The 22,084-nt window shown below is 44.7% G+C and overlaps 1 protein-coding gene and 1 long non-coding RNA gene across 11 annotated transcripts in view; one reads left to right on the forward strand and one right to left on the reverse strand.

Moving 5' to 3' along the window:
- Positions 1-17,211, reverse strand: part of ABCA9 (ATP binding cassette subfamily A member 9) — a 54,151-nt gene extending 36,940 nt beyond the window's left edge. For 3 of the 10 annotated variants that reach the window (XM_044938500.2, XM_044938498.2, XM_044938494.2), the window contains exons 1-11: positions 16,892-17,211; positions 11,816-11,917; positions 9,768-9,975; positions 8,492-8,692; positions 7,818-7,921; positions 7,010-7,236; positions 5,200-5,341; positions 4,770-4,955; positions 3,122-3,269; positions 2,529-2,697; positions 387-448 (exon numbers count right to left, since the gene is read on the reverse strand). In XM_044938500.2, the coding sequence (XP_044794435.2) occupies positions 387-448; positions 2,529-2,697; positions 3,122-3,269; positions 4,770-4,955; positions 5,200-5,341; positions 7,010-7,236; positions 7,818-7,921; positions 8,492-8,692; positions 9,768-9,975; positions 11,816-11,911 (1,543 nt within the window). In that variant the 5' untranslated portion in view covers positions 11,912-11,917; positions 16,892-17,211. Of the gene's footprint in view, positions 1-386; positions 449-2,528; positions 2,698-3,121; positions 3,270-4,769; positions 4,956-5,199; positions 5,342-7,009; positions 7,237-7,817; positions 7,922-8,491; positions 8,693-9,767; positions 9,976-11,815; positions 11,918-13,241; positions 13,296-16,891 lie in introns of those variants that run through there. The other 7 variants (XM_044938495.2, XM_025279376.3, XM_044938496.2 and 4 more) reach the window with 7 other exon arrangements.
- Positions 17,212-17,420: 209 nt separating this feature from the next.
- Positions 17,421-21,491, forward strand: LOC123332491. Its single transcript, XR_006549259.2, has 3 exons — positions 17,421-17,959; positions 18,489-19,155; positions 19,834-21,491. It is a non-coding gene; the product is annotated as an uncharacterized LOC123332491 (long non-coding RNA).
- The last annotated feature ends 593 nt before the right edge of the window (positions 21,492-22,084 follow it).

Below are 22,084 nucleotides of genomic sequence, written 5' to 3' on the forward strand. Positions count from 1 at the left end.
ATTCTATGATACACATTGTATATATGCAGTGTTGTCAGGATATATATTATTATCTGATTAACAATGTTTTTTTCAATGAAAGCAATCTTGTCGTTAAAGATAGGCTGAGTATAATAAAGACAGCTTTAGGGTTAATACCATGAGTCGAAAATAAACAGTATCATGCTATCCTGTATCCTTCAAACCCATAAGCTATCAGTGGTGCATTCGACTTCCTAAAATTATTACAAGATTTTGAAGTTTACTTGGAAGAAACCATGATGTGCTCAAATAAAGGCAAGTCATGGTATCTGGAATATCTGTTCTTAATCATGGTGAGACAGTGTAACAGGGAGGGGCCGTCGCTAAGTCACATCGCTAGGTTACATATGAGGCTATTTCATTACCTTTCAAAGCTTCTACTTTTTCGTGCTTGCCTTTGCCATATGCTTTTTTAAGATTTCTTATTCTGAAAAGAGAGGAAGACGTTTTGAGTGAATGGTAGAGGTGGACAGAGAACTCTTGAGTCAAGCCGCCGAGGCTGTCAGGAAAGCTGGAGGTCCTTTTCCTTCACGCAGGTCTGCGGGTGGACAGAAACCTCTCGGCTCCTCATCGGAGCCTGCCTCCATCCTCGTCCCACGCTGAGCAGCTCACTCCCTGCAGGCAGCGTGAGTCCATGAGTGCCGCGAGGACGATGAGAAGTGACTGGCCCAGAGGAAGCGGGCGATGAGATGGCGTGTAGAGGACCCGCACTCCGGTGGGGGACAGAAGCAAGCAGTGAGCCCGCAAAGAGACACGCCGGCTTTGGGGGTCAGACCTCCCTGGGCCAAGTCACAGAGTCGTGTGCCACGCACACCATCCGTGGACTCAAACCTCACTGAGCTCAGCAGTAAAATGCGAATGACATTAACTCTCTCGTGTGGTGGATTTGTAGAGTGAAGAAGATCCTGTGTGCAGAGAAGAAAAATGCCTGGGAGACAAGACACTTCCCAAGAAGATGGGAGAAGAGGAAAAAGATAAGAAAACAGAGTACAGAGAAAAAAAAATTTCAAGCACAGTGAAGGTTCGTTCTAAGCCGGGTCCTGTGGATTTCATCTGCATGACCTTTTTTTCACCGGGGCTTCTAGTGACACATTGCAGGAGATGCAGATGTGATCCCTGGGTCGGGAAGATCCCTTGGAGGAGGGCATGGCAACCCACTCCTGTATTCCTACTTGGAGAATTCCATGGACAGAGGCCTGGTGGGCTACAGTCCACGGGGTTGCAAAGAGTCAGACACAACTGAGCGGCTGACACACACACACACACACACACACACACACACAACCTGTTGTTTGCAGCACAGGGCAAAGCCATGGAGCAAGACCTATAGCCCAGGGTTGCCAATTCATAGCTCAAACTCCTAAACTATCTCATGATCAAATATGTGAGGTTGTCTGCCGCCAAACCCTCTGTTCATTCTGGGGATGTTTTTCCCAGAGCATAGAGCTGCTCTGGCTAACTGTAACTCACAAATCATCAAAACCCTGCTCCCTGCCCACTGGGGAAGACAAAATGCCTCCTGAGCATTTAGGACTTTCTACGCGTCCTCTGATGGCCCCTAATTCTGGCCCAGACCTCGGAAAGGACGTAAAAATTCCAGTTTGCAGGGAGGTCACGATTCTCGATGAAACAGTCCTGGTACACCAGGAGTGAGAGAACGCCACTCTTTGGTGTGTGTTCATACTGGACCCTTGTTTTCAAAAGTTACTATTTAGAGACTGTATGTATCATAAATGTTCAGAGTTAAAATAGGCTAGTGGAGGCAGTGGACCAGAAGGGTTTTGTTTAGGTGTGAGACAAAGGCGACATAGATGGGCAAATTTTGAGCAGAGATCCAGGGAGTTTAGGTGCTTCTGGTGGTTTGGAAATGGAGCCGTCAGGATTGACTGCAGCACACATATTATCTCAGAGGGAAGATAGATGTGCCAGAGGGCCCCTGGCTTGGGTTTCCTTCCGTCTCCCCTTGTCTGTATCTCTTGCTGCTCCCTTCTGGTCTTATTAATCAGGAAGCAAAAGACGAGAGATAAAGTGAATTGCAGAGAAAAGGGGGCTCGGAATAACAAAGATGAGGACTGTGTCTGTCGTAAAGGGAAAGGACAGAGAAAACAAGGCAAAAGAAAAGAGAGGTGATGACGAAAACGGAAATACGAAGGCTATCACTTCGCTGACGGATGTCGTCCTGTTGTAAGATTTTAGTAAAAGCAAATGCGGACAAGATAAGACAGTGCTGTTAAGAGCGAGGCTAGCCTTGGGAATTCCCAGGCAGTCCGGCGGTTAGGACCTGGAGCTTTCCCCGCTGAGTTCCCCTGCTCGGTGAGGAACTAAGGTCGTGTAAGCTGCGTAGCGGTGTGGCCCCCCAAAACGAGTGTAGTCTTTCACGAGTGTAGCATCCTGGCAGGGTGGGTACACAGAGGCACTGAGAGGCACTCTGTCCCTGCGACCTTGCCCGATAGAGCTCTGCTCTCGGACCTGCTCTCCATTTCAGCCCCACATGGTATTTTCATTACCTGACGGCTTCTTTCCCGTGGAATTCTGCAGACACTGGTTCAAAGGAGTCATTGGGTGGAGAATCTGGATCGATGTCATTCTCGAGGGCCGCACGATCAGCCCTTCGGCGTTGGAACCAAGAAGAGGACTTGAGGAAAAACCAGGGAGGCTGCTGACGTCCGTATTCAGCTACATGAACGGGCAGTAAGGAAGCACTGGGTCAGTCACCGCCTTGAGCGCTAGAGCGGCCAGAAGACAGTGCAACCCGTCTGGGAAGGTTTAGGGATTCCTCAGACCCAGCGTTAGGAACTAGCATTCTTTGGCCGGTTCTGAGACAAGCCCTAACAGTGTAGTTATCCTGGGTCTATTATCCTTGATCTAGAAATTATCCTTAATCTATAAGGGCCTTTTTCTTAAAGAAACCAGCTAAAATGTTATGGTCCAACAAGATCTTAGAAAGTGGTATTAAATGCAGAATACTGCTATGGCTTATTTTAGAAACTTTGGTGGAGGAGGGGGAATGCTTGATAATTTATATCTAAGATGTTGCAGACAGTTATTTTAAAGAAATAGAAATGAAATTGTGTTGAATTGCAATCATGTTACTACTTACTGGGCAAAATTCTGTCCAAATACAATGTCAATACCAAATAGAGAAGAGCATCAAAAACCAGCATGAAAATAGTAGCTATTATGAGGTACTGGTCGTCTGGAGAATCTGAATGGATGTTAGAATTCATGTCGTAGTCCAAATGGATAAGCTGGAAAAAAAAAAGATACATGTGTGGAATTGAAAAAGGATGCCAGAGCATTAAAAGTTATTATTGTCTTATTTCTGCTAGACATTGGAATTGAAAAGATAAATGAAACATGATTCTGTCTTCATAGAGCTCTAATCTGTTGGAAGATACAGGAAGGAAACCATCTAACCACAAAGCAATTCACGGAGTAAGTGAAGGTGGTACTCAGAGTTTAGAAGGCCACGCTCTGCAACAGATACGTCCTCCAGGCAGAAGTGAAAACCAGGAAGCTGATACTGGAGCAGGGCTGCCTGGGGGCTTCATGAGGCTGACGGTGGAGGAGAGGGGGCAGTTCTAGAGGGGGGACGCTATTTGAGAGTGAAAGGGAGAGGGCTGAAGTACGTTTGCAGTCAGGCAGAAGACGGAAGCATAATTTCTTAGTAGAGGTGTTTGTGGCCCCATGGACTGTAGCCTGCCAGGCTCCTCTGTCCATGGAATTTTCCAGGCAAGAATACTAGAGTGGGTTGCCATTTCCTCCTCCAGGGGATCTTCCCTAACCAGGAATCAAACCCATGTCTCTTGTGTCTCCTGCAGTACAGACTGATTCTGTATCACTGTGCCACCTGGGAAGGTTTTTCCATTCCCCCTAGATAACTCACGTGACATACTAAAGGTTAAAATTCTCATTTGCTTTTGTGAAGGTGCAGATTGAAAAGACAGGAAAGGTTTTTCTTTCTCTCTCTCAGCGTTATCCATTTTCTTTTAGATCTGATTAATATAGACTGACACCCCATTGCTGGTGTGGTCAGCTTTTACTTTTATAGGGCTGTCCCCCAAAGAACGTTTATTTCATTTAATGCTCAGGAAGCATGACCCTTCATGTTATCAGCAGTATTTGAAAACCAGTAACTCCCTAGAGACATTGTTAAGCTTCACTTATTTATGTATTCGGGGCTGTGCCGGGTCTTCATTGCTGTGGCAGGCTTTTTCTAGTCGTGGCCAGAGCGGGGTCTCCTCCTCACCGCCGCACGGGGCCCCTCACTGCAGTGGCCCCCACGTTGCTGAGCGCGGGCTCTGGAGCACAGGCTCAGCAGTTGTGCTTCCTGGGCTTAGTCGCTCTGCAGCATGTGGAAGCTTCCCAGACCAGGGATCGAACCCGTGTCCCCTGCATTGGCAGGCGGATTTTTAACCACGGGACCACCAGCGATATCCTAGAGCACATTTTTATTTCTTGATTGGCTAGTTCTACACAAGACTGACCTCCTCTCAGAAAATGTAATTCTAGTTACAACATCATAACGTGCTTAGTCGCTTCCCTGGTGGCTCAGACTATAAAGAATCTGCCTGCATTGCGGGAGACCTGGCTTTAATCCCTGGGTTGGGAAGATCCCCTGGAGAAGGGAACGGCTCCCCACTCCAGTATTCTGGCCTGGAGAATTCCATGGACAGAGGAGCTGGACACGACTGAGTGATTAACACACATAATAAGTGAAATAGTGAAATAGTCTCATGAACTCTTACCTGGGCCAGTCCAGCAGTGAAAGCAAAGGGGCTAAGAAGACATAAGGTCCACTCCAAAGCCGCAGGAAGGTGTCTGTACAAAGCTGTGAATCCCAGGCCCCCCCAGAAGACAGTGAGGAGGAAGACCACCAGACCCGTAAGGAAGGGTTTCTTCACCAACACGCTCGTCAGGAAAGCTAACGTTATCTGAAAGGAGAGGAAGACTCCGGGTGGTCCACAATCCGCTGGGAATCATCAGAGGCATAATAGAAAAGAATTTCATCCTGCAGAAGTATATTTCATCATTGCCCCCAACCTCTAGATACTCTCTCATGCAACGACTCAAATATTGCAAACAGAACAGAGGATATGTGATCAGGATCAGTGAGAAATGACTGGTAGTCTTCTCTGAGCAAGAGTTCAGAGAGAGAGAGAGAATTCACCAACTCACCAAAGATAGGCCGTAGAGGAGAAAGAGGGTGAAGACCACCGTGAAGCCAGTCAGGATGACGACCGGGGCATATGTCACTATAAGAGCCATCAGAGTGGCCGTGATAGAGATGAAGCCCGTGTACATCAAACCCCAGGACAGCCTGGCATAGAAAGTAAGCATCAGTTCAAAGCGCTGCTGTTTCATCCCTCAATTCGTTCATTTTTCAGCAGCTTTCTTGTGAAGCTTGCCGTTTACCAAGAGTAAAGGGAACTCAACATCTTGTAAGTCAGAAAACTTCTCTGCCCCTGAGTTTCATCTTCTACTGGAGAAGGTAGCAATAAAACAAGTTAATGGGTAAAATAGGCGGCTGATTTCAAAATAAGACAAATAAACTGGAGATCAAACCAGTCCATCCTAAAGGTGATTCAACCCTGAATATTCATTGGAAGGACTGATGCTGAAGCTGAAGCTCCAATATTTTGGCCACCTGATGCAAAAAGCCAACTCAGTGGAAAAGACCCTGGTGCTGGGAAAGATTGAGGGCAGGAAGAGAAGGGGGTGACAGAGGATGAGACGGTTGGATGGCATCACTGAGTCAAGGGACATGAGTTTGAGCAAACTCTGGGAGAGAGTGGAGGACAGAGGAGCCTGGTGTGTTGCAGTCCATGAGGTCACAGAGAGTCGGACACGACTGAGCGACTGAACAACAACAAAGCTGGATATTGTAACAAGAGTAAATGGGAGAGGTTTCCAATGGAAGGCATTTGTGATGATTGATTTGTCAGTTCTGGACTTCCTCTTTCAGTAATTACATAAACATCATGGAACCAAAACCAAAACAAACAAAACAGGTGATGAAGCAGGGACCAGCAAACGTTTCCTCTGAAGAGCCAGATAGTAACTATTTCAGGCTTTTCAGACCACAGTCCCTGCGGCTCCTACGGTACTGCCTTCGTAACACAACAGTTTGGCCACGGCTGTGTTTCACCAAAAATGTATTATTTGTAGATGCTGAAATTTGAATTCATATAAAGATTTGGTGCCATAAAATATTATTGTTTTATGATTTTTTTTCAAACCTGGGTGAAAGCCATTCCTAGTTTTGTTGTTGCTGCTCAGTGGCTAAGTTACGACGGACTCTCTGTGACTCCCTGGACAGCAGCATGCCAGGCTTCCCTCTGCTTCGCTGTCTCCTGGAGTTCGCTCAGATTCACATCTGCTGTCTCGGCGATGCCATCCGACCATCTCATCCTCCGCTGCCCTCTTCTCCTTTTGCCTCCAATCGTTCCTCGTTTTGTAAAAACAAATGGACCCGTTTGCCAGCCCCTGACACAGATGACTAGATATAGACTGAACGACGTTTATACACACAGACGTTGGATATAGATAGATACACGTATTTAGATGGAAATGAAGATAAGTCTTGTTTGTCTTTTTATTTATTATTTTTTTGCGATTGATTTCAAAGAATCAGGAAGAAAGCTTCTTTATAAGGGAAAGAATAAACTCTCCCCTTCTGTGAAGCTGGTTTAAGCTTTCTCTGCTATACTGTACCTATCTGACCCTGAAGGTAGTTACTTATTTTGTTTAAACTTCCTTATCCTCTGCTGAAAAAATAATAAGATAATTAAATGAAGTGCTGTATTTTATGCGTTTAATGTGGCCACCGGTTTGTAATGGAACCTACAGGCCCATTCAACCATTCCTACGCAAGGCACTACTTCATGACAGCGTCAGGTTTAAATATGACACTTTTCAGGTCTAGGGGGTCCGACCAGCTAACTTGTTCTCTCTGTGTTGCAGGATGGATCGTAGCCATGGGGTTTACCAGAAGGCTGACTCTCGAAGTCCCATCACCGCCATCAGCGGCTTCATGAACTGTCTTTCTTGTGTAACACTGACTGATACGTAGTATATGAAGGCAGAAAAAGAAATAACGCAGAAGAAAATGAAAACATCAGTCATAACTCCTGCTTGGGCAACAAAAGGTAGTATCTTCATATTTATACCAGTCACTGACATCAGTTTTTCCATCACCGAGTGATTCGTTGTGATCTAAAGAAAGACATGGATGAGCACAGTGTTAGCATTAAGCTAATTACAGCCTCGTGCATTTGGTCTCAATTATAGAAGTTATGTGCATTACCTCCACGTTTACTGTATATGTATGTCCATCATGATTCATCCCCTTGTAAATCCTGGAATATACTAGATTTTGTCTCAATTCCTTAGAATATCCTCACTTAGTATCTTCAGTGAATAAAATTCTACACACATGTGAAGTCACCTCTGCGGTCTCACTTTGGTTAGTAAGTCTTCTCTGATACATCTCACCAGAGACTCCTCTGCCCGTGGCCTGCCTCACCATCACTTCCGTTCCATGACAGAGCCGGAACTCTCACTACAACTATTTATTCATATTTCTCTCCCCCATGATCCAGGATCCCTGGAGAAAGGTGCCTGCGTTCTACTTCTTTCTTAATCCTCAGTGCTCGGTGTAAGGTTTAGGCAGAGTAATTACTCAGAGTGTTGTTCCATATCAAGTGACTGAATTAATTAAATGACAGATTGATTCGATCACCCTCTATGAAAACCAGATTTTCAAAGCAGTTAGTTTCTTTGAACTCAATACTCACTTCTATGATGGCGGCATTGATAGCGGCTTGAAACGCTACAAAGCCTTTCTCCCAGAACAAAGAACCTTCACAAATGACACTTTCATCCAGTACTTGACAATGAGCTTTAGGGGGAAAAAAATAAAAAAAGAAAACACCTATTATGATGAGATAGGGTAGTCTGGGATACAGGGAAAATCAGAATTTCAAAAGTTCCAAAATACACTCCTGGTCCACAATAATATAATGGATGGTAAGTGTTCTCAGGGGAGTTCACCCAAGGAGAATATACCAGACATGCTTTACCAATGTTCTTAAGACCCGCTCTCAACAACTTTTCATTAAATCTTATCATCCATTCTCTCCATTAGTTGAGAATTTTTGTTGTTTTGTTCTTCTGTTGCTTGTGCCAATAAAGCACTACTTTTTTTAATGACTGGAAATCACTGAGCAAGAGCCTTTTCTTGAGGTTTTATTTAGAAGTAGCATAGGAATGATAGCAATATAATTTCTTAAAAAAATACACTTAAGATCATAGGCTTTATTTAATAAGAATGAATCTCACGTATGTTCAGAAATTAAACTTTATGTTGTATATGTTTGTAGACAGTAGACATCTACTGTCACATAGGCCTCCCTGTGGCTAATGACAATATAGCAAAAAATAGATTTTTTTTTTCCAATAGGAAGGTTACCTGAATGGTCTCTGTGCTCCTTCACCGTGGGGATTCTATGTCCCCACAGAAACTTCAAATGGTATGAGAAGGCGTCGTTAAAGATGACTCTCACCGCGTCTGTAGAATAGTTTAGCTCCAGCTCACCCATGCTCTGCTCATCAGGCCAGCCCGAGATGGTCCTTCCTGCCGAGTGAGAGGAGGGGACAGCGGCTGAGCTCTCTGTGTGGTCCAGAGGCAGCGCTGTGGCTGCGGTTTGGGGCAGCCTCACTGCCCCAGCCTTGGCCCCTCTGCTCTGCAGGGGCTGCTGCTGTCCTCTGACAGGGTCCCTGTTCTCTCCTCGGGTCCATCAGAGACCCTACCCCTACCCCTGCCATTCTGAGGTCGCAGCCTTGTCACCTAGTTTTGTTGGACACGCTGCCCTTGGTTTTGAGGCAGGAGATGGATGGGCCCCCGCTGGAGCAGTGGAGACAGCCTCTCCAAAGCAACAGGAGCGAGGAGAAGCAGAGTCCTGTCTGCGTATGAGATAAGAGACTGCAGATTCCTCATTCCTGAGCTCAGGGAGACCCTCCTGACTACACATGCATGGGTAGGCTCCTGGGAGGTCAAAAGGGAGTGACGTCAGCCTTCCCATAGGCCTCATCGCTAGACTCCGTCTTGGCCAACAGAGGCGGGCACGCGTGGGAGCACCAGAGACAGACCAACCCCGACTGGGGCTCGTGCGGAGTCGTGTCCGACTCTGTGTGACCTCGTGGACCGAGGCCTCCAGCTCCTCTGTCTGTGGGATTCTCTAGGCAAGAAGACTGGGGTGGGTTGCCATGCCCTCCTCCAGGGAATTTTCCTGACGCAGGATCTAGCCCATGCCTCCTGGGCTTCCTGCACTGCAGGCAGATTCTTTAACCACTGAGCCATGGGGGAAGCCGAATACAGACTCAGAACCAGGCAAAGCAAGGTGATGCGCCAGAGGAAACCCAAAAGAAGTATTTGAAGAGATTAAAAACGCACGCTGTCACCACCTCCCAATCTTCCCAGAGTCTTCTCACAAACATATGTCTGGATGGTCCTGGACTGTCTCATTTTGATAAGGAATACAATGAGGATCACCTTTTTAATATAAAATTTCTTCAATAGAAGACTAGTAAACAGTAAGAAAATCTCCTTGATACTCGAGAGGAATATGAATTAATATTAATTAAATCTAGATACTTGAACGTTGAACACAGTTTATCAAAGAAATTGCAAATGAATTTGTGTATTTTGCAAATAAGGAAATTACCACGAACTGCCTAAAACATACCTTTTATGAAAGGGGCAGAAGCCAACTTGTTCATTATCTCCTGGGTGGTCTTGGATTCAGGAGCAAATGCAATAATATAATCAGAATCATTAAAATTATCTACCCGTCCCAAGTTCACAGCGGGCAGTTGAGGGAAGTCATTAACTTGGTGTAAATTAGAGGAAAACAGGTGAGCAAACAGTACTAGAAGACAGGAGAAGAGCCATTCCTGCAGAGCAGGGAGAGAAAAAGGAAGCAAGTCAACAGTTGTTCTACCATGGATCGATCAGAGACAAACGAGTTAAAAACTCTTAATTCTGTTGAGTTGCTTGGGCATTGTTTTTCCCTCTCTTCCAGTTTTTAAGTGTTTAAGTGTTTAAATGTTTCGACTTTCTTTTGTCCTTTAATCTGTGTATTTTGAAATATGCACATCATCCCTCAAGACAGAGTTGTAGTGTCAATTCCAATTATAACTAATAATTTAAGTTTATTTATTTGGATGCAAGTGTTAAAGGCTGGATTGCTTCATGAATGGTCATGTTGACCCTGAGTGAGAATGATAAAGAAATGTTCATTGGAATGAAATAGACAATCCGTCTCCATAATCAGGAACGAAGTGGTATATTTATTTTCTGCTGCCCAAATGCAAAAGAAGATAGCTCCAAAACATTGCTTCATGAAAGAATTTTAAAAGCCTTTGTCATCATGATGGCATTCTGGAATTGGAAATATACTCCAAAACACTGCTTCCCGAAAAGACTTTAAAAAGCCTTTGTCATTGTGATAGCATTCTGGAATTGGAAATGTACCAGAATTGCAAATGCATTTGAAATCTGATAAGAACACAATTTATTGTTCAGTTATAGGGATCAAACCCAGGTCTTCTGCATTGCAAGTGGATTCTTTACTGTCTGAGCTATGAGCTGCTGCTGCTGCTAAGTCGCTTCAGTTCTGTCCGACTGTGCGACCCCATAGACGGCAGCCCACCAGGCTCCCCCGTCCCTGGGATTCTCTAGGCAAGAACACTGGAGTCAGTTGCCATTGCCTTCTCCATGAGCTACAAGGGAAGCCCATAATTCTAATACACAGCCTTTAAAAGAGGTATATATCTTATTCACCAGATGATCATACTTTAACTCTTTTGTTGGTTTGTTTTTATATCTATATCTGTTTAGATAAATAAATTGACAGATATAATCCTTATACTAAAAGAGATAAAAAGACGTAAAACATCTCTATAGCGTAGACTCCAGCTTTTATATGTACATAATCCTTCCTCCACACAGGGATCTTTGTGTACTTTGATCACTGCAAATTCACGCACTCCGTGCATATTGGTTGGAAGAACACGTGCACACTCGCAATGTTCAGAAAGTGAAATGTTAATACATCCACTCTTGAAATACGGGTATTTTACAAGTGATTTTAAATTAGATTTTTCTGAATTTATTAAAGTTCCTACATGAATAGCATGCGATCATCCTTACGAAGCTTACTACAAGCAAGAGTTCAAATGCCATTTTCCTTTCCTCTCTGTTTTTCTGCTCATGGTTTCTTTCGAATCGACATCATCTCGTCCAGAGTACAACAGTGTGCAGGTGCTACAGTTTATCCTTGGAGGTTTTATTTTTTTTTAAATTTTCTATTACTTTTTGGATTAAGTTCTGATTAGTTTCTGGGTTAAGTAAATTTCTTTCACTTTCCTGCTGAATTTTTGTACTTATTCCTTTATGAGATTCAAATGAATTCAAATGTAATTGGTACCTCAGTAGGATAAATATTCAGGCTTTATTTTTATGGGAGTTTATTTTCATAACTTTATTTTTCATGGAGTTTCTGAGTATAAATTCTTTACAAAATTCTTCCAATAAGATGTGTCGTAATGACATATTTGAAAGAAATCTCACTTGAAATAATAGCAAAACTCAGAATTTGAAAAAAAAAAATCCAGCCTGCTAATTAGAAATAAAATGTCTATGAAAGAGTAAAGAAAACAGAGAGAGTGTTTGTGCCCAAAAAGGTATGCTGTCCTCTTTTAAATATGAGATGACATAGACTCTGAACCGTACCGATAAGGTCTCTCTTTTCATCCTCCATTTCTTAAGAAAATTCTTGCCAAGAAGCGCCCTCGTTTGCTGGCCCACGCTGAAGTGCCTCTTGCTCATCCTGACCTGTTTATTTTAAAAGGAGAAAGTAAAGGGAGAAAATGTGAGGGCTGGGCATAGAAAACATTGAGCAACGCAGCCAGAGAGAAGCATCACAGCAGCTGCTCCCAATCGCGTGAGGAGCAAAGGGAGCCAGGAGAGCTGAAGAGCACGCGAAGGGACGACGCCGCTCAGGGTCAAACAGAAGAAGACTCCAAACAAGTGTGCGCACGCCTACTGCACGTTGATTCCTCATTAGGCTGAGAAAATTAGAGAGTGCAACAGAGCCAAGTGTTCAGTTCTTTAATAGGGATAAAGGAACGTTACTGCCAGCGGGAGAAGGCCACACAGACATTCTAGTGATTCATCACCAGCTTGTTACTGCTTAGCAACATCCCCCTGTCAGTACTGCTCCTGGTGTGTATGCCAAGGAAATTCCCACATGTGTGCACGTGGGGGCCTGTACCAGGATGCCCTTCATAATGTAGAGTATCGGGGTGCAATGCCATCAAATTGGAATGGATACAGTTCATAGCATACCAGGTAGGATTCAGAGGCGGTAAATCAGTACCCACTGATCCATGAGAAGAGATTTTAAAATACAGTGCCAATTTAAAAACTGGAAAAGAAGGTTGAAAGTGATACCACTATGTCATTTATATTAATTAATGCATGCATGCTCAGTTGCTCCGTCCTATCTGACTCTTTTGTACCCCCATGGACTATACCTCGCCAGGCTCCTCTGTCCTTGGGATTTCCCAGGAATAGTGGAGTCAGTCGTCATTCCCTTTTCTAGAGGATCTTCCCGACCCAGAGACTGAACCTGCGTCTCCTACATTGGCAGGTGGGTTCTTTACCAATAAGCCACCTGGGAAGTTCGTATTAAGTAATACTGCGTGCAGTAGAGAACATCCAGGACAATGAAAAGGTGACCAATAGCCATCCAACATATATAACCAGCACCTACAACTCAACCCCCCCAAAAACAAACAACCCTATTAAAAGTGGGCAGAAGAGCTGAAGAGACTTTTTTCCAGCGAGGAGAGAAGACGCTCAGTATCATATCGGTAATCATCGGAGAAAGGCAAACCCAAATCGCAATGAGATATCACCTCACCACGGTCAGAATGCCATTATCAGAAACACCACAAATTACAAATGTTGATGGGGGTGTGGGAAAAGGGAACCCTTGAGCACTGTGCTTGGGAACGTTCATGGCTGCGGCCACTGAGGAGAGTCCTGCTAAGGTTTCTTGCAAAACTAAAAACAGCACTACCGTATGGCTGAGCGGTGCTGCTCCGGGTATTTATCTGAAAATAACAAAAACACTGATTTGAAAAGATGCACGCACCCCAGTGTTCGGGCTTCTCCTGTGGCTCAGCTGGGTAAGGAATCCGCTTGTGATGTGGGAGACCTGGGTTGGGAAGATCCCCTGGAGAAGGGAAAGGCTACCCGCTCCAGGATTCCGGCCTGGAGAATTCCATGCACTGTGTAGTCCATGGGGTCGCAGAGCCGGACACGACTGGGCGACTCTCACTGTCACTTCCCCGGTGTTGACAGCAGCATTATTTACAGTCGCCAGGGTGTGGAAGCAGCCCAGTGTCCACCAACAGAGGCTGGCTAAAGAGGATGGAATATTACTCAGTTATAAAAAATGAAAATTTTCCATTTGCAACAACATGGATGGATTTGGGAGCATTATGCTAAGTAAAATAAGGCAGATAGAGAAAGACAAATACTGTATGTGGAATCTAAAAAATATTACAAACTAGTGAATAAAGCAAAAAAGACAGACTCTCAAATACAGAGAACAAACTAGTGGTTGCCAGTGGGGAGAAAGGGGAGGGAGACACGGGGGAGTGGGTAGGGGAAAGGGTGGTCATGGGAGTGTATGATTAATGTGTGTGAAACTTTTGAAAACTGTAAAGTACCTGATGCAAAGAGCTGCTGCTGCTAAGGTGCGTCAGTCGTGTCCGACTCTGTGCAACCCCATAGACAGCAGCCCAGCAGGCTCCCCCGTCCCTGGGATTCTCCAGGCAAGAACACTGGAGTAGGTTGCCATTTCCTTCTCCAATGCATGAAAGTGAAAAGTGAAAGTGAACTCGCTCAGTCGTGTCTGACTCTTCACGGCCCCATGGACTATAGCCTACCAGGCTCCTCCGTCCATGGCATTTCCCAGGCAAGAGTACTGGAGTGGGGTGCCATTGCCTTCTCCGGATGCAAAGAGCTAACTCACTGGAAAAGACCCTGAAGCTTGGAAAAACTGAGGGCGGGAGGAGAAGGGGACGACAGACGATGAGATGGTTGGATGGCATCACCGACTCAATGGACAGGAGTTTGAGCAAGCTCCAGGAGATGGTGAAGGACAGGGAGGCCTGGCGTGCTGTAGTCCATGGGATCACAAAGAGTCAGACATGACTGAGGGGCTGAACAACAACAACCATTGAATTTAAAGAATCTTTCATTCACTTAGAAAACGGGTGGGAGTGGAGGTAGCACATGAAACGGGAGTTTTAAACTCAGGAAAATAAATGATCAAAACAGCCAGGAACTTTGTTTGAACCAATCATTCAATCATTCAGCTGAAACAATGAGCAAGTGGAAGTAGTTTGAATATAAGAGATTGGGAAGGAAATAATACTAACTATAGTTAATGATGCTATTTTTATGTTCCAGGTAGCGCCAAGTGTTTTATTAAAATTAGTTCAACCCTTCCAATAAATCTTTGGGATATTATTCTCCCCATTCCACAGATGGGGAAACTGAGGCTCAAACACAGGTCCACAGGCCAGGGATTTAACCCAGGTTGCCAAGTTCTTGAGACCTTGCTACGAAACGATGCGCCTGGGGCACAGGAGGGTAAAGGCAGCAGTCTGTTGTAAGGTTGGCAGCCAACTGACTTCAAATCAGGGAGATAAGCTTGGATCATCAGGGCAGACCCAGCGTCACCACAAGGGTCCTTAGACGTGCAAAAGGGAGGCAGAAGAGGAGGTCAGAGTGAAGCGATGTGGTGTGTGTGTGCTCAGTCACTCTGTCGTGTCCGACTCTTTGCAAACCCATAGACTGTAGCCCACCAGGCTCCTCTGTCAATGGAATTTTCCAGGCTAGAATACTGCAGTGGGTTGCCATTTCTTCCTCCAGGGGATCTTCCCCACCCAGAGATCGAACACGCATCTCTTGCGTCTCCTGCATTGGCGCCAGCTGGGAAACCCCTAAAGTGCTGTTTCAAGGACTCAACCTGTTGTTTGCTTCTGAGATGGAGAAAGAAGGGCATGAGCCAGGGACACAGATGCATCTAGAAGCCAAGAAAGATAAGAAGACAGAATTCTCTCCTACATCCTCCAGAAAGGAACATAGCCTTGCCAACGCCTTGATTTTGGTCCAGTGACACTCAGGTCCCACTTCTTACCTCCCGAGCTGTGCAGTGATACATCTCTTTGTGTGTTAAGCCATTAAGTGTGTGGCCATTTGTTTATAGCAGCGATAAAAAAACTAACACCGGGAGCAAAAGAGGAGTCTGAGAACATGGAGTCAGGGAATAAGACGGAAGAGACCCTAAAGTTGGTTGGTCTAGAACGAGGGCCTCGGGACACACAGAGAAGGTGACTGGAGATTCCGTCTCGGCTGTACCTTGTTGGTAGAACACAAGAGGGCATGGATTCAGGTTTAGAACCTGTCCAGTAAGGAAGGAAGGATTTAGAAGCTATGTGGATGAGTTCCTGATTATAATGTCAGCATCAGAGCAGACTGTGGCAGCTGGAGACTGTGACTAAAACCAAACCAAAATATTTCCAGGGCTTCTCTGGTACCCCGGTCGTTACGAATCTGCTTTGCAATGCAAGGGACACTGGTTCACACCCTGGTCTGGGAAGATCCCGCTTGTGCAGAGCCACTGAGCCTGTGAGTCTGAGCCTGTGTCTAGAGCCTGCAAGCTGCAAACACTGAAGCCCGAGGGCCCTGGAGCCCGTGATCTACGACAGTAGACGCCAGCAGACAGCAGTGTGATGAGAAGCCCCCGGCTACGGCTCGATAGAAGCCTGCATGGCAATAAGGACCCGGTGCACCAGGAACAAACAAAAAGGAAAAAAATATACACGGATATGAAACACTTCTGGTTAGGAAACCAGTGGTGCCGTAGACTGTGGTGTCTGGAAGGGTTAACACTGGGGCCTCCTCTACTTTCTTGCTGTGGATGAATGCGTGTGCTGGAGAACATTTTAAAGAATGATGAACATGATCTAGTCATGATTGTGGCATTTTTAACTGTTAAGGCTGATTTTTTTTTTTCCCCACGGCATGTCCTGGTCAGAAATAAAAATACTATTCACTGTAGTTACACAAAACATCTATTTAGCTTAAATTGCTCTGAATAGGAGCCCGTGTGATCTAGAAATAATAACTTGGCTATAAAAGCCAGTCATTTCCTATTCAGACAGAATTCCCAGTATTCAGAGAATAAACATGTTACACAACAAATTTCACAAAAATTTAGAATGATAAACAAGGTCAGTGAAAATATAGCCTTAAGGTTTCTTGATGAAGCCATTTACATCATTTAAATCCTCAGAACCTTAGGTCTCTGGTTAAAAAAAAAATTAATACTCAGAAAATCATGTATCCCCCCAATGCATATAAAGCCTCTGGCAGCAAAACTGAAAATGAATAAAAAAGAATAAGTAATTCTTACAGTTTGAGAAATATAGCTCATCCTTGTAAAGAGGCAACATAAAGTCTCATTCCTTTCAGCTTATCCAATAGTCTCTTAGACAAAACATGCTATTTGTCCAAACATGCTTTAGTCATAGGGTAAAAATTTAAATAAATCTTGGTTCTCCAAGTGGTTATTTACAATACAATATGAAATACTCAGATAATTTGAAAAATCGAAATGACTTGCTAACAACATCCTGCATCTTACAGTTTTCATCCAAGTGTTTGGCATTCCCTGTTCGAAGTCACACGTTATATTTTCATTTGCAAAACCACATTTTCAGAGGTTACCTTACTCTCAGGAAAGCTGGAGCAAGACTCCAGAAACAGTTCCTCCACGGGTCTCCTCGGGTCCTGGGGAACAATTCACACTCCTTTTGGGTCACTGCTACATCACGCTTTTAATTTCATGTTTATTGTGAATAGTTCCGTGTAGAACGGTTTCTGAAAAGGACTATGGTCTTAATTCAGCCAGACTGCCAAAAACTCTGCTCACATCACGTGGCGACTTCTCTACAGTTTCCCGTTTCTTTGTCTCCCCGCCAGCTCCTCAGCAGGGAGTTCGTGGCTGCAGATGGCTGGCTGGACCCAGCGAGCCTCAGTACTATCAAATCAAAGAGAAGCTAGTCTTTTCCAATTCGCTTTTTCACGCAAGGCCCTCATGGGAGAGCTGACTCCCAGCACAGTCTTTTAAAGAAACATAAGTAAAGAAACAGTTCGGAACAGAGCAGAGACAAGTAAAAAAGAAAAAAAAAATGACATGGAGAAGGGAACGGCACCCCACTCCAGTAGTTTTGGGAGAATCCCATGGACAGAGAAGCCTGGTGGGCGACTGTCCATGGGGTCGCAAAGAGCTGGGCACGGCTGAGCAGCTCACACACACACACACACACACACACACACACACTCACACACACTGTGCTGAGCCCGGGGGATGCCTGTGAGAAGCACTCATGTACCCATTCGAAAAAAAAAAAAAAAAAGACAAATACAGAAACGGGCCAGAAAGCAACTCAAAAGTCTCCATTGAAGTTTAGTTCTTAAAATCTGGATATAGAAGTATGGCGATGAAGAATGTAATTTTTTTTAAGGGAACAAAATGAACTGAATTTTCATCTTCATCTGAGTTGTGTTGCATGCAAGCTACCTGCGGCATCTTTCTTGCAGTGGGGAATACGAGAGTCCTTAGAGCTACGTCACCTAAAAGCACCTGCCCTCCCAAGAGCTACGAGCTTCTTGTTTCTGCAAAAGTGCCAGAAGGCAGACTTTCTCTGTAAAGCGGCTTTACTTTCTCTGTAAGCAGCCGGTGGTTTTTAGGACATCTTGTTTTTCATATTATTGAAGAAACATTTTTAACAGGTAAGAGCTGCCGTTCTTTTTTTGAGCATTTCAAGTAAATCAAAGATGAGGCAATTCTAAAAAAAAGTGAGAAAGTTGCTCATGAAATTCCATGAAATTGTAATTTCATGAAAGTATAATTCGTGGAGAAGAAAGGTGAGTAGGGGCCAGCGTGTCTCTGCTCGCTGTGTGGGTCTGTTACGTCCCCCTGTACTGTAACTGCTTCCTGAAAACACCCGTGAGGGTATATGCTGTGCGGGTAATTCTCAAACCAAGTAGGCTCATCCGTTTCCTATGGGCTGTGATAATCACATGAGATCTTCCTCATTTACCTCCCATTCTCTCATATTTATTCTCTTGCGAATTGTATGAGTCCAGAAATGGCTAGGCTAGCAAAATAGAGGCAGATTGAACTCACTAATGCCTACGACTGTCAAACAAAGACAGGCTCTGATTGTTTCTGTATGGCTGCTGTCTTCTGCAGAAGATACAAAATTATCATACTTAATAACACCTGCCAGAGAATATAATGTGGACATTTTGTTTTCAGATGAACTTTGTATCTAGGAGAGAGATTATGTCTTCTGACCCCAGTTGGCTTCTGGACTGGATTCCTTTCAACACGCTGGCCTCTTCCTTGACCATGTGGTAATCTTTATAGTGTTGTAACACAGCAAGCACACCCTCATTAATCCTCTTTTTCAACATTTTCTTGATCAAGTCATGTCTGCACTCTTCTAAATAAGCTTTGGTTTCCGCTTCCCAATTAAAAAACAACTGTCCTGTTGGGATTTCAAAAGTGGAATAGCACTAATTTTGTAGCGTAATGTCCTTATGAAGCAATCACATATGGTATTTATTATGTGCAAGGCACAGTGAAACATTGCCACATTGAATAAACATAAGAATCTCACGAGGTGGGCATTATCATGCACGTGCCTGCTCAGTTGTGTCTGACTCTTTTGAGACGCTTTGGATTGTAACCCACCAGGCTCCTCTGTCCGTGGGATTCTCCAGGCAAGAACACTGGAGTGGTTGCCATGCTCTCCTCCAGGGGATCTTCCTGCCCAGGGATGGAACCCAGGGCTGTGTCTCCTGCATTGGCAGGCAGATTCTTCACCTCTGAGCCACCTGGATGTCGGGATCAGCCCAACAACAAACCGACCCGAGGGAGCGGTGCCGCAGAAGAATAAAGAAAAAGAAGACTCAGAAATAAGGTGGGGATCAGAGGGCTGATGGCACTCTCAGGCAAAACCCAGATCCTGATCCTCATGTGTCTTTTACTGTTAACTTCTACTTCCTTGTTCATGCTCTAGAGATATCTGTTCTTTACAATCTCAGATCGGGGATAAAGATATACAATGCACAGTCCTCAATGTCAAACCTTTAGGCCTTTCAGGACTTTGTTTAGCTTTTTGGCTAGTGATGCCCTTTCTCAGCAACTCCCTCGAGGCTCTGATTACGGGAACAGTCACTGATGGTTTTCCATCAGTCACATCAGTACTTCAACATCTTGTTTTCAAGATGTCTTTCCACGACGTACTTTTTACTGCTCCCAGCCCTTCGCCTGGGGCTGATGAGAAAGTCATTCTTATTTTTCAAAGACGCCCCGTTAATTATAGCACAGGGCTATGCATAGCATATCCCCTTCACTGGAAAGCCCAATCACTCCTATTTCACAGATGAGTAAAGTGAGTCCCTGAGCTTAAATAACTTGCACAAAATCAAACAGCTGGCGAGCAACAGAACCTGGGTTAAACCCCGCCTTCAGCCTGGGAGCTCAGATGACAAGTGCCGTGTCATGAGCCCTCCGTATGTCTCTTTTCCCTCCGCGAGTCTCAGGGAGGTGCGTGCGTTTTATGGTTTTCCTTGACTTTGCTTCCTGTGTTTTGCAGCAGTCTTCTCCAGGGCTGGACGTCAGATGCTGTCCTTTGCATGGAGCTAACGCCTCCTCCTGGACACTCTCCTGGCGATTTGTGCAGAGTACCTGGGGCTGTGGGACTTGTGTGCAGCCCTCAAAACTGCGCCAGGTCAAAGTGTAAGGACCTGATCTGCCAAGAGAGCACGCAGCAGCCCAGAGCCTGAGAGAGAGAGGTGGGGACGCTGCTCTTTTCCAGTCTTTGCTGCTCTGGCCCTTCACCCTTCCTGACCTAGCTGCACTGCCTACATTTGGGTTTTGGTAGATACTAATATTTTACTTGGTCCTGCTTTATGAACTTTTTTTTTTTGTCTTGCCACACCCTTTGTATGACATATTACTGTCCTCCAATCTTATTTGCGGTCCCATTTCTTGGGCATCTTTTAGCCTCTCTCTGTGATCTGCCTGGGCTTCCCAGGTGGCTCAGAGGTAAAGAACCTGCCTGCCAATTCAAGAGACACAAGAGACGCAGGTGAATCCCCTCGGTTGGGATGATCCCCTGGAGAAAGGAATGGCTACCCACTCCAGTATTCTTGCCTAGACAATCCCATGCACAGAGGAGCTTGGCGGGCTACCATCCACAGGGTAGCAAGGGTCAGACATGATTTAGTGACTAAACAACATGATCTGCCTCTGGGATGTCTCATGGAGCAGAATAGTTTTATTTTTCTTTCACCTCTTCTGCAAATCTTTTACTTTCCACAAGGAATGTATGTCGTAGGATCAGCAGTCCACCTCACCCAGGCGTTTGATGGGATAGTGTCTAAATTAAGCTTGCCTGTGGTTTTCCACTTCCCCATTCCTACACAGATTGTGTTTTCCCTCTGTTCCTCTCCTTGCTCTTGTTTTCTCTTCTTCTGGAAAGTTCTGAGTGAGAACCTCCCGGTATGCTGTCCTACTGGTGCTCACCTTTTAACGTTGGCCCATGTATCTAAGCCTACGCTCTCTGGGAGATGTTAACACTCAGCGTCTCCACCTGTCTTCCCTCCACGGCCTGAGCTGGACACCGTGCTCCCTTCCTGCCCCCGAGGACGTCCTTCAGCACATTTGACCTTGAAACCTTAGCCCTGCTTCTTACGGGCTGTGCAGTGCTGGCAAGCGATTTTCTCTGGAAACTTCACTTTCCTCACCTGTAAGTGTCAGAGAACACAACAGCATCCAACGGGGTCATACAGAATTTTTAAATTTAGGGTTTGTTGGACAGGGTAGTAAAGGAGGAATATGTGATCACTTATGTGTGGAATCTAAAAAAATAAATGACTGAATAAAACAAATCAGAAACAGACTCACAGATATAGAGAGCAAACTAGCGGTCACCAGCGGGGTAAGGGGAGTAAGGAAGGAAAAGGGGTCAAGAGGCACAAGCCACTGTGTGAATAAGTGAGCTGCAAGGACACACTACACAGCCCAGGGAAAGGGCCAAGCTTTTGCAATAACTTTAAAGGAAGTATAATCTGTAAAAATTTTGAATCACTACATTATATACATGACACTAATATTATACATCAGCTATAAGGAAGTAAAAGTCACTCAGTTGTGTCCTACTCTTTGCGACCCCATGAACTATACAGTCCATGGAATTCTCCAGGCCAGAATACTGGAGTGGGTAGCCTTTCCCTTCTCCAGGGGATCTTCCCAACCCAGGGATCGAACCCAGGCCTCCTGCATTGCAGGCGGATTCGTTACCAGCTAAGCTACAAGGGAAGCCCAAGAACACTGGAGTGGGTAGCTTTTCCCTATTCCAGGTCTTCCCGACCCAGGAATTGAAAGGGGTCTCCTGCATTGAAGGCAGATTTTTTTTTTTACCAACTGAGCTATCAGAGAAGCCCCATGTATCAACTATACTTCCATTAAAAAAAAGTCAAAGAACTTGTATCTGTTTTTAAGCTCTAGGAAAATTTCAGCTAATACATTGGTCAAATATGGCCTGCCTTCTAGTCAATTTTTTTTAACTGGAAGTTTACTAGGTCTTTGAGATATATTTCCCCGGTCTTACCTTTTGCCTAACTACCATCTTGAAATTGGAAGCAATCTGTTTCACACCACACATAAACAACCTTTCCACTACACAATTTTAAATTTATTTTATTTTTTGTTTATAAAATCTACGTCTTTGTTATTACTCATTTTTATCAAAGTATAGTTGCTTTACAATGTTGTTAGAGTTTCCACGGTACAGCAAAGAGAGTTAGTTATACATATACATACAACTCCTCTTTTTTGGATTT

The sequence above is a fragment of the Bubalus bubalis genome, chromosome 3 (assembly GCF_019923935.1).
Source record: "Bubalus bubalis isolate 160015118507 breed Murrah chromosome 3, NDDB_SH_1, whole genome shotgun sequence".
Classification (NCBI taxonomy): Eukaryota; Metazoa; Chordata; class Mammalia; order Artiodactyla; family Bovidae; genus Bubalus; species Bubalus bubalis.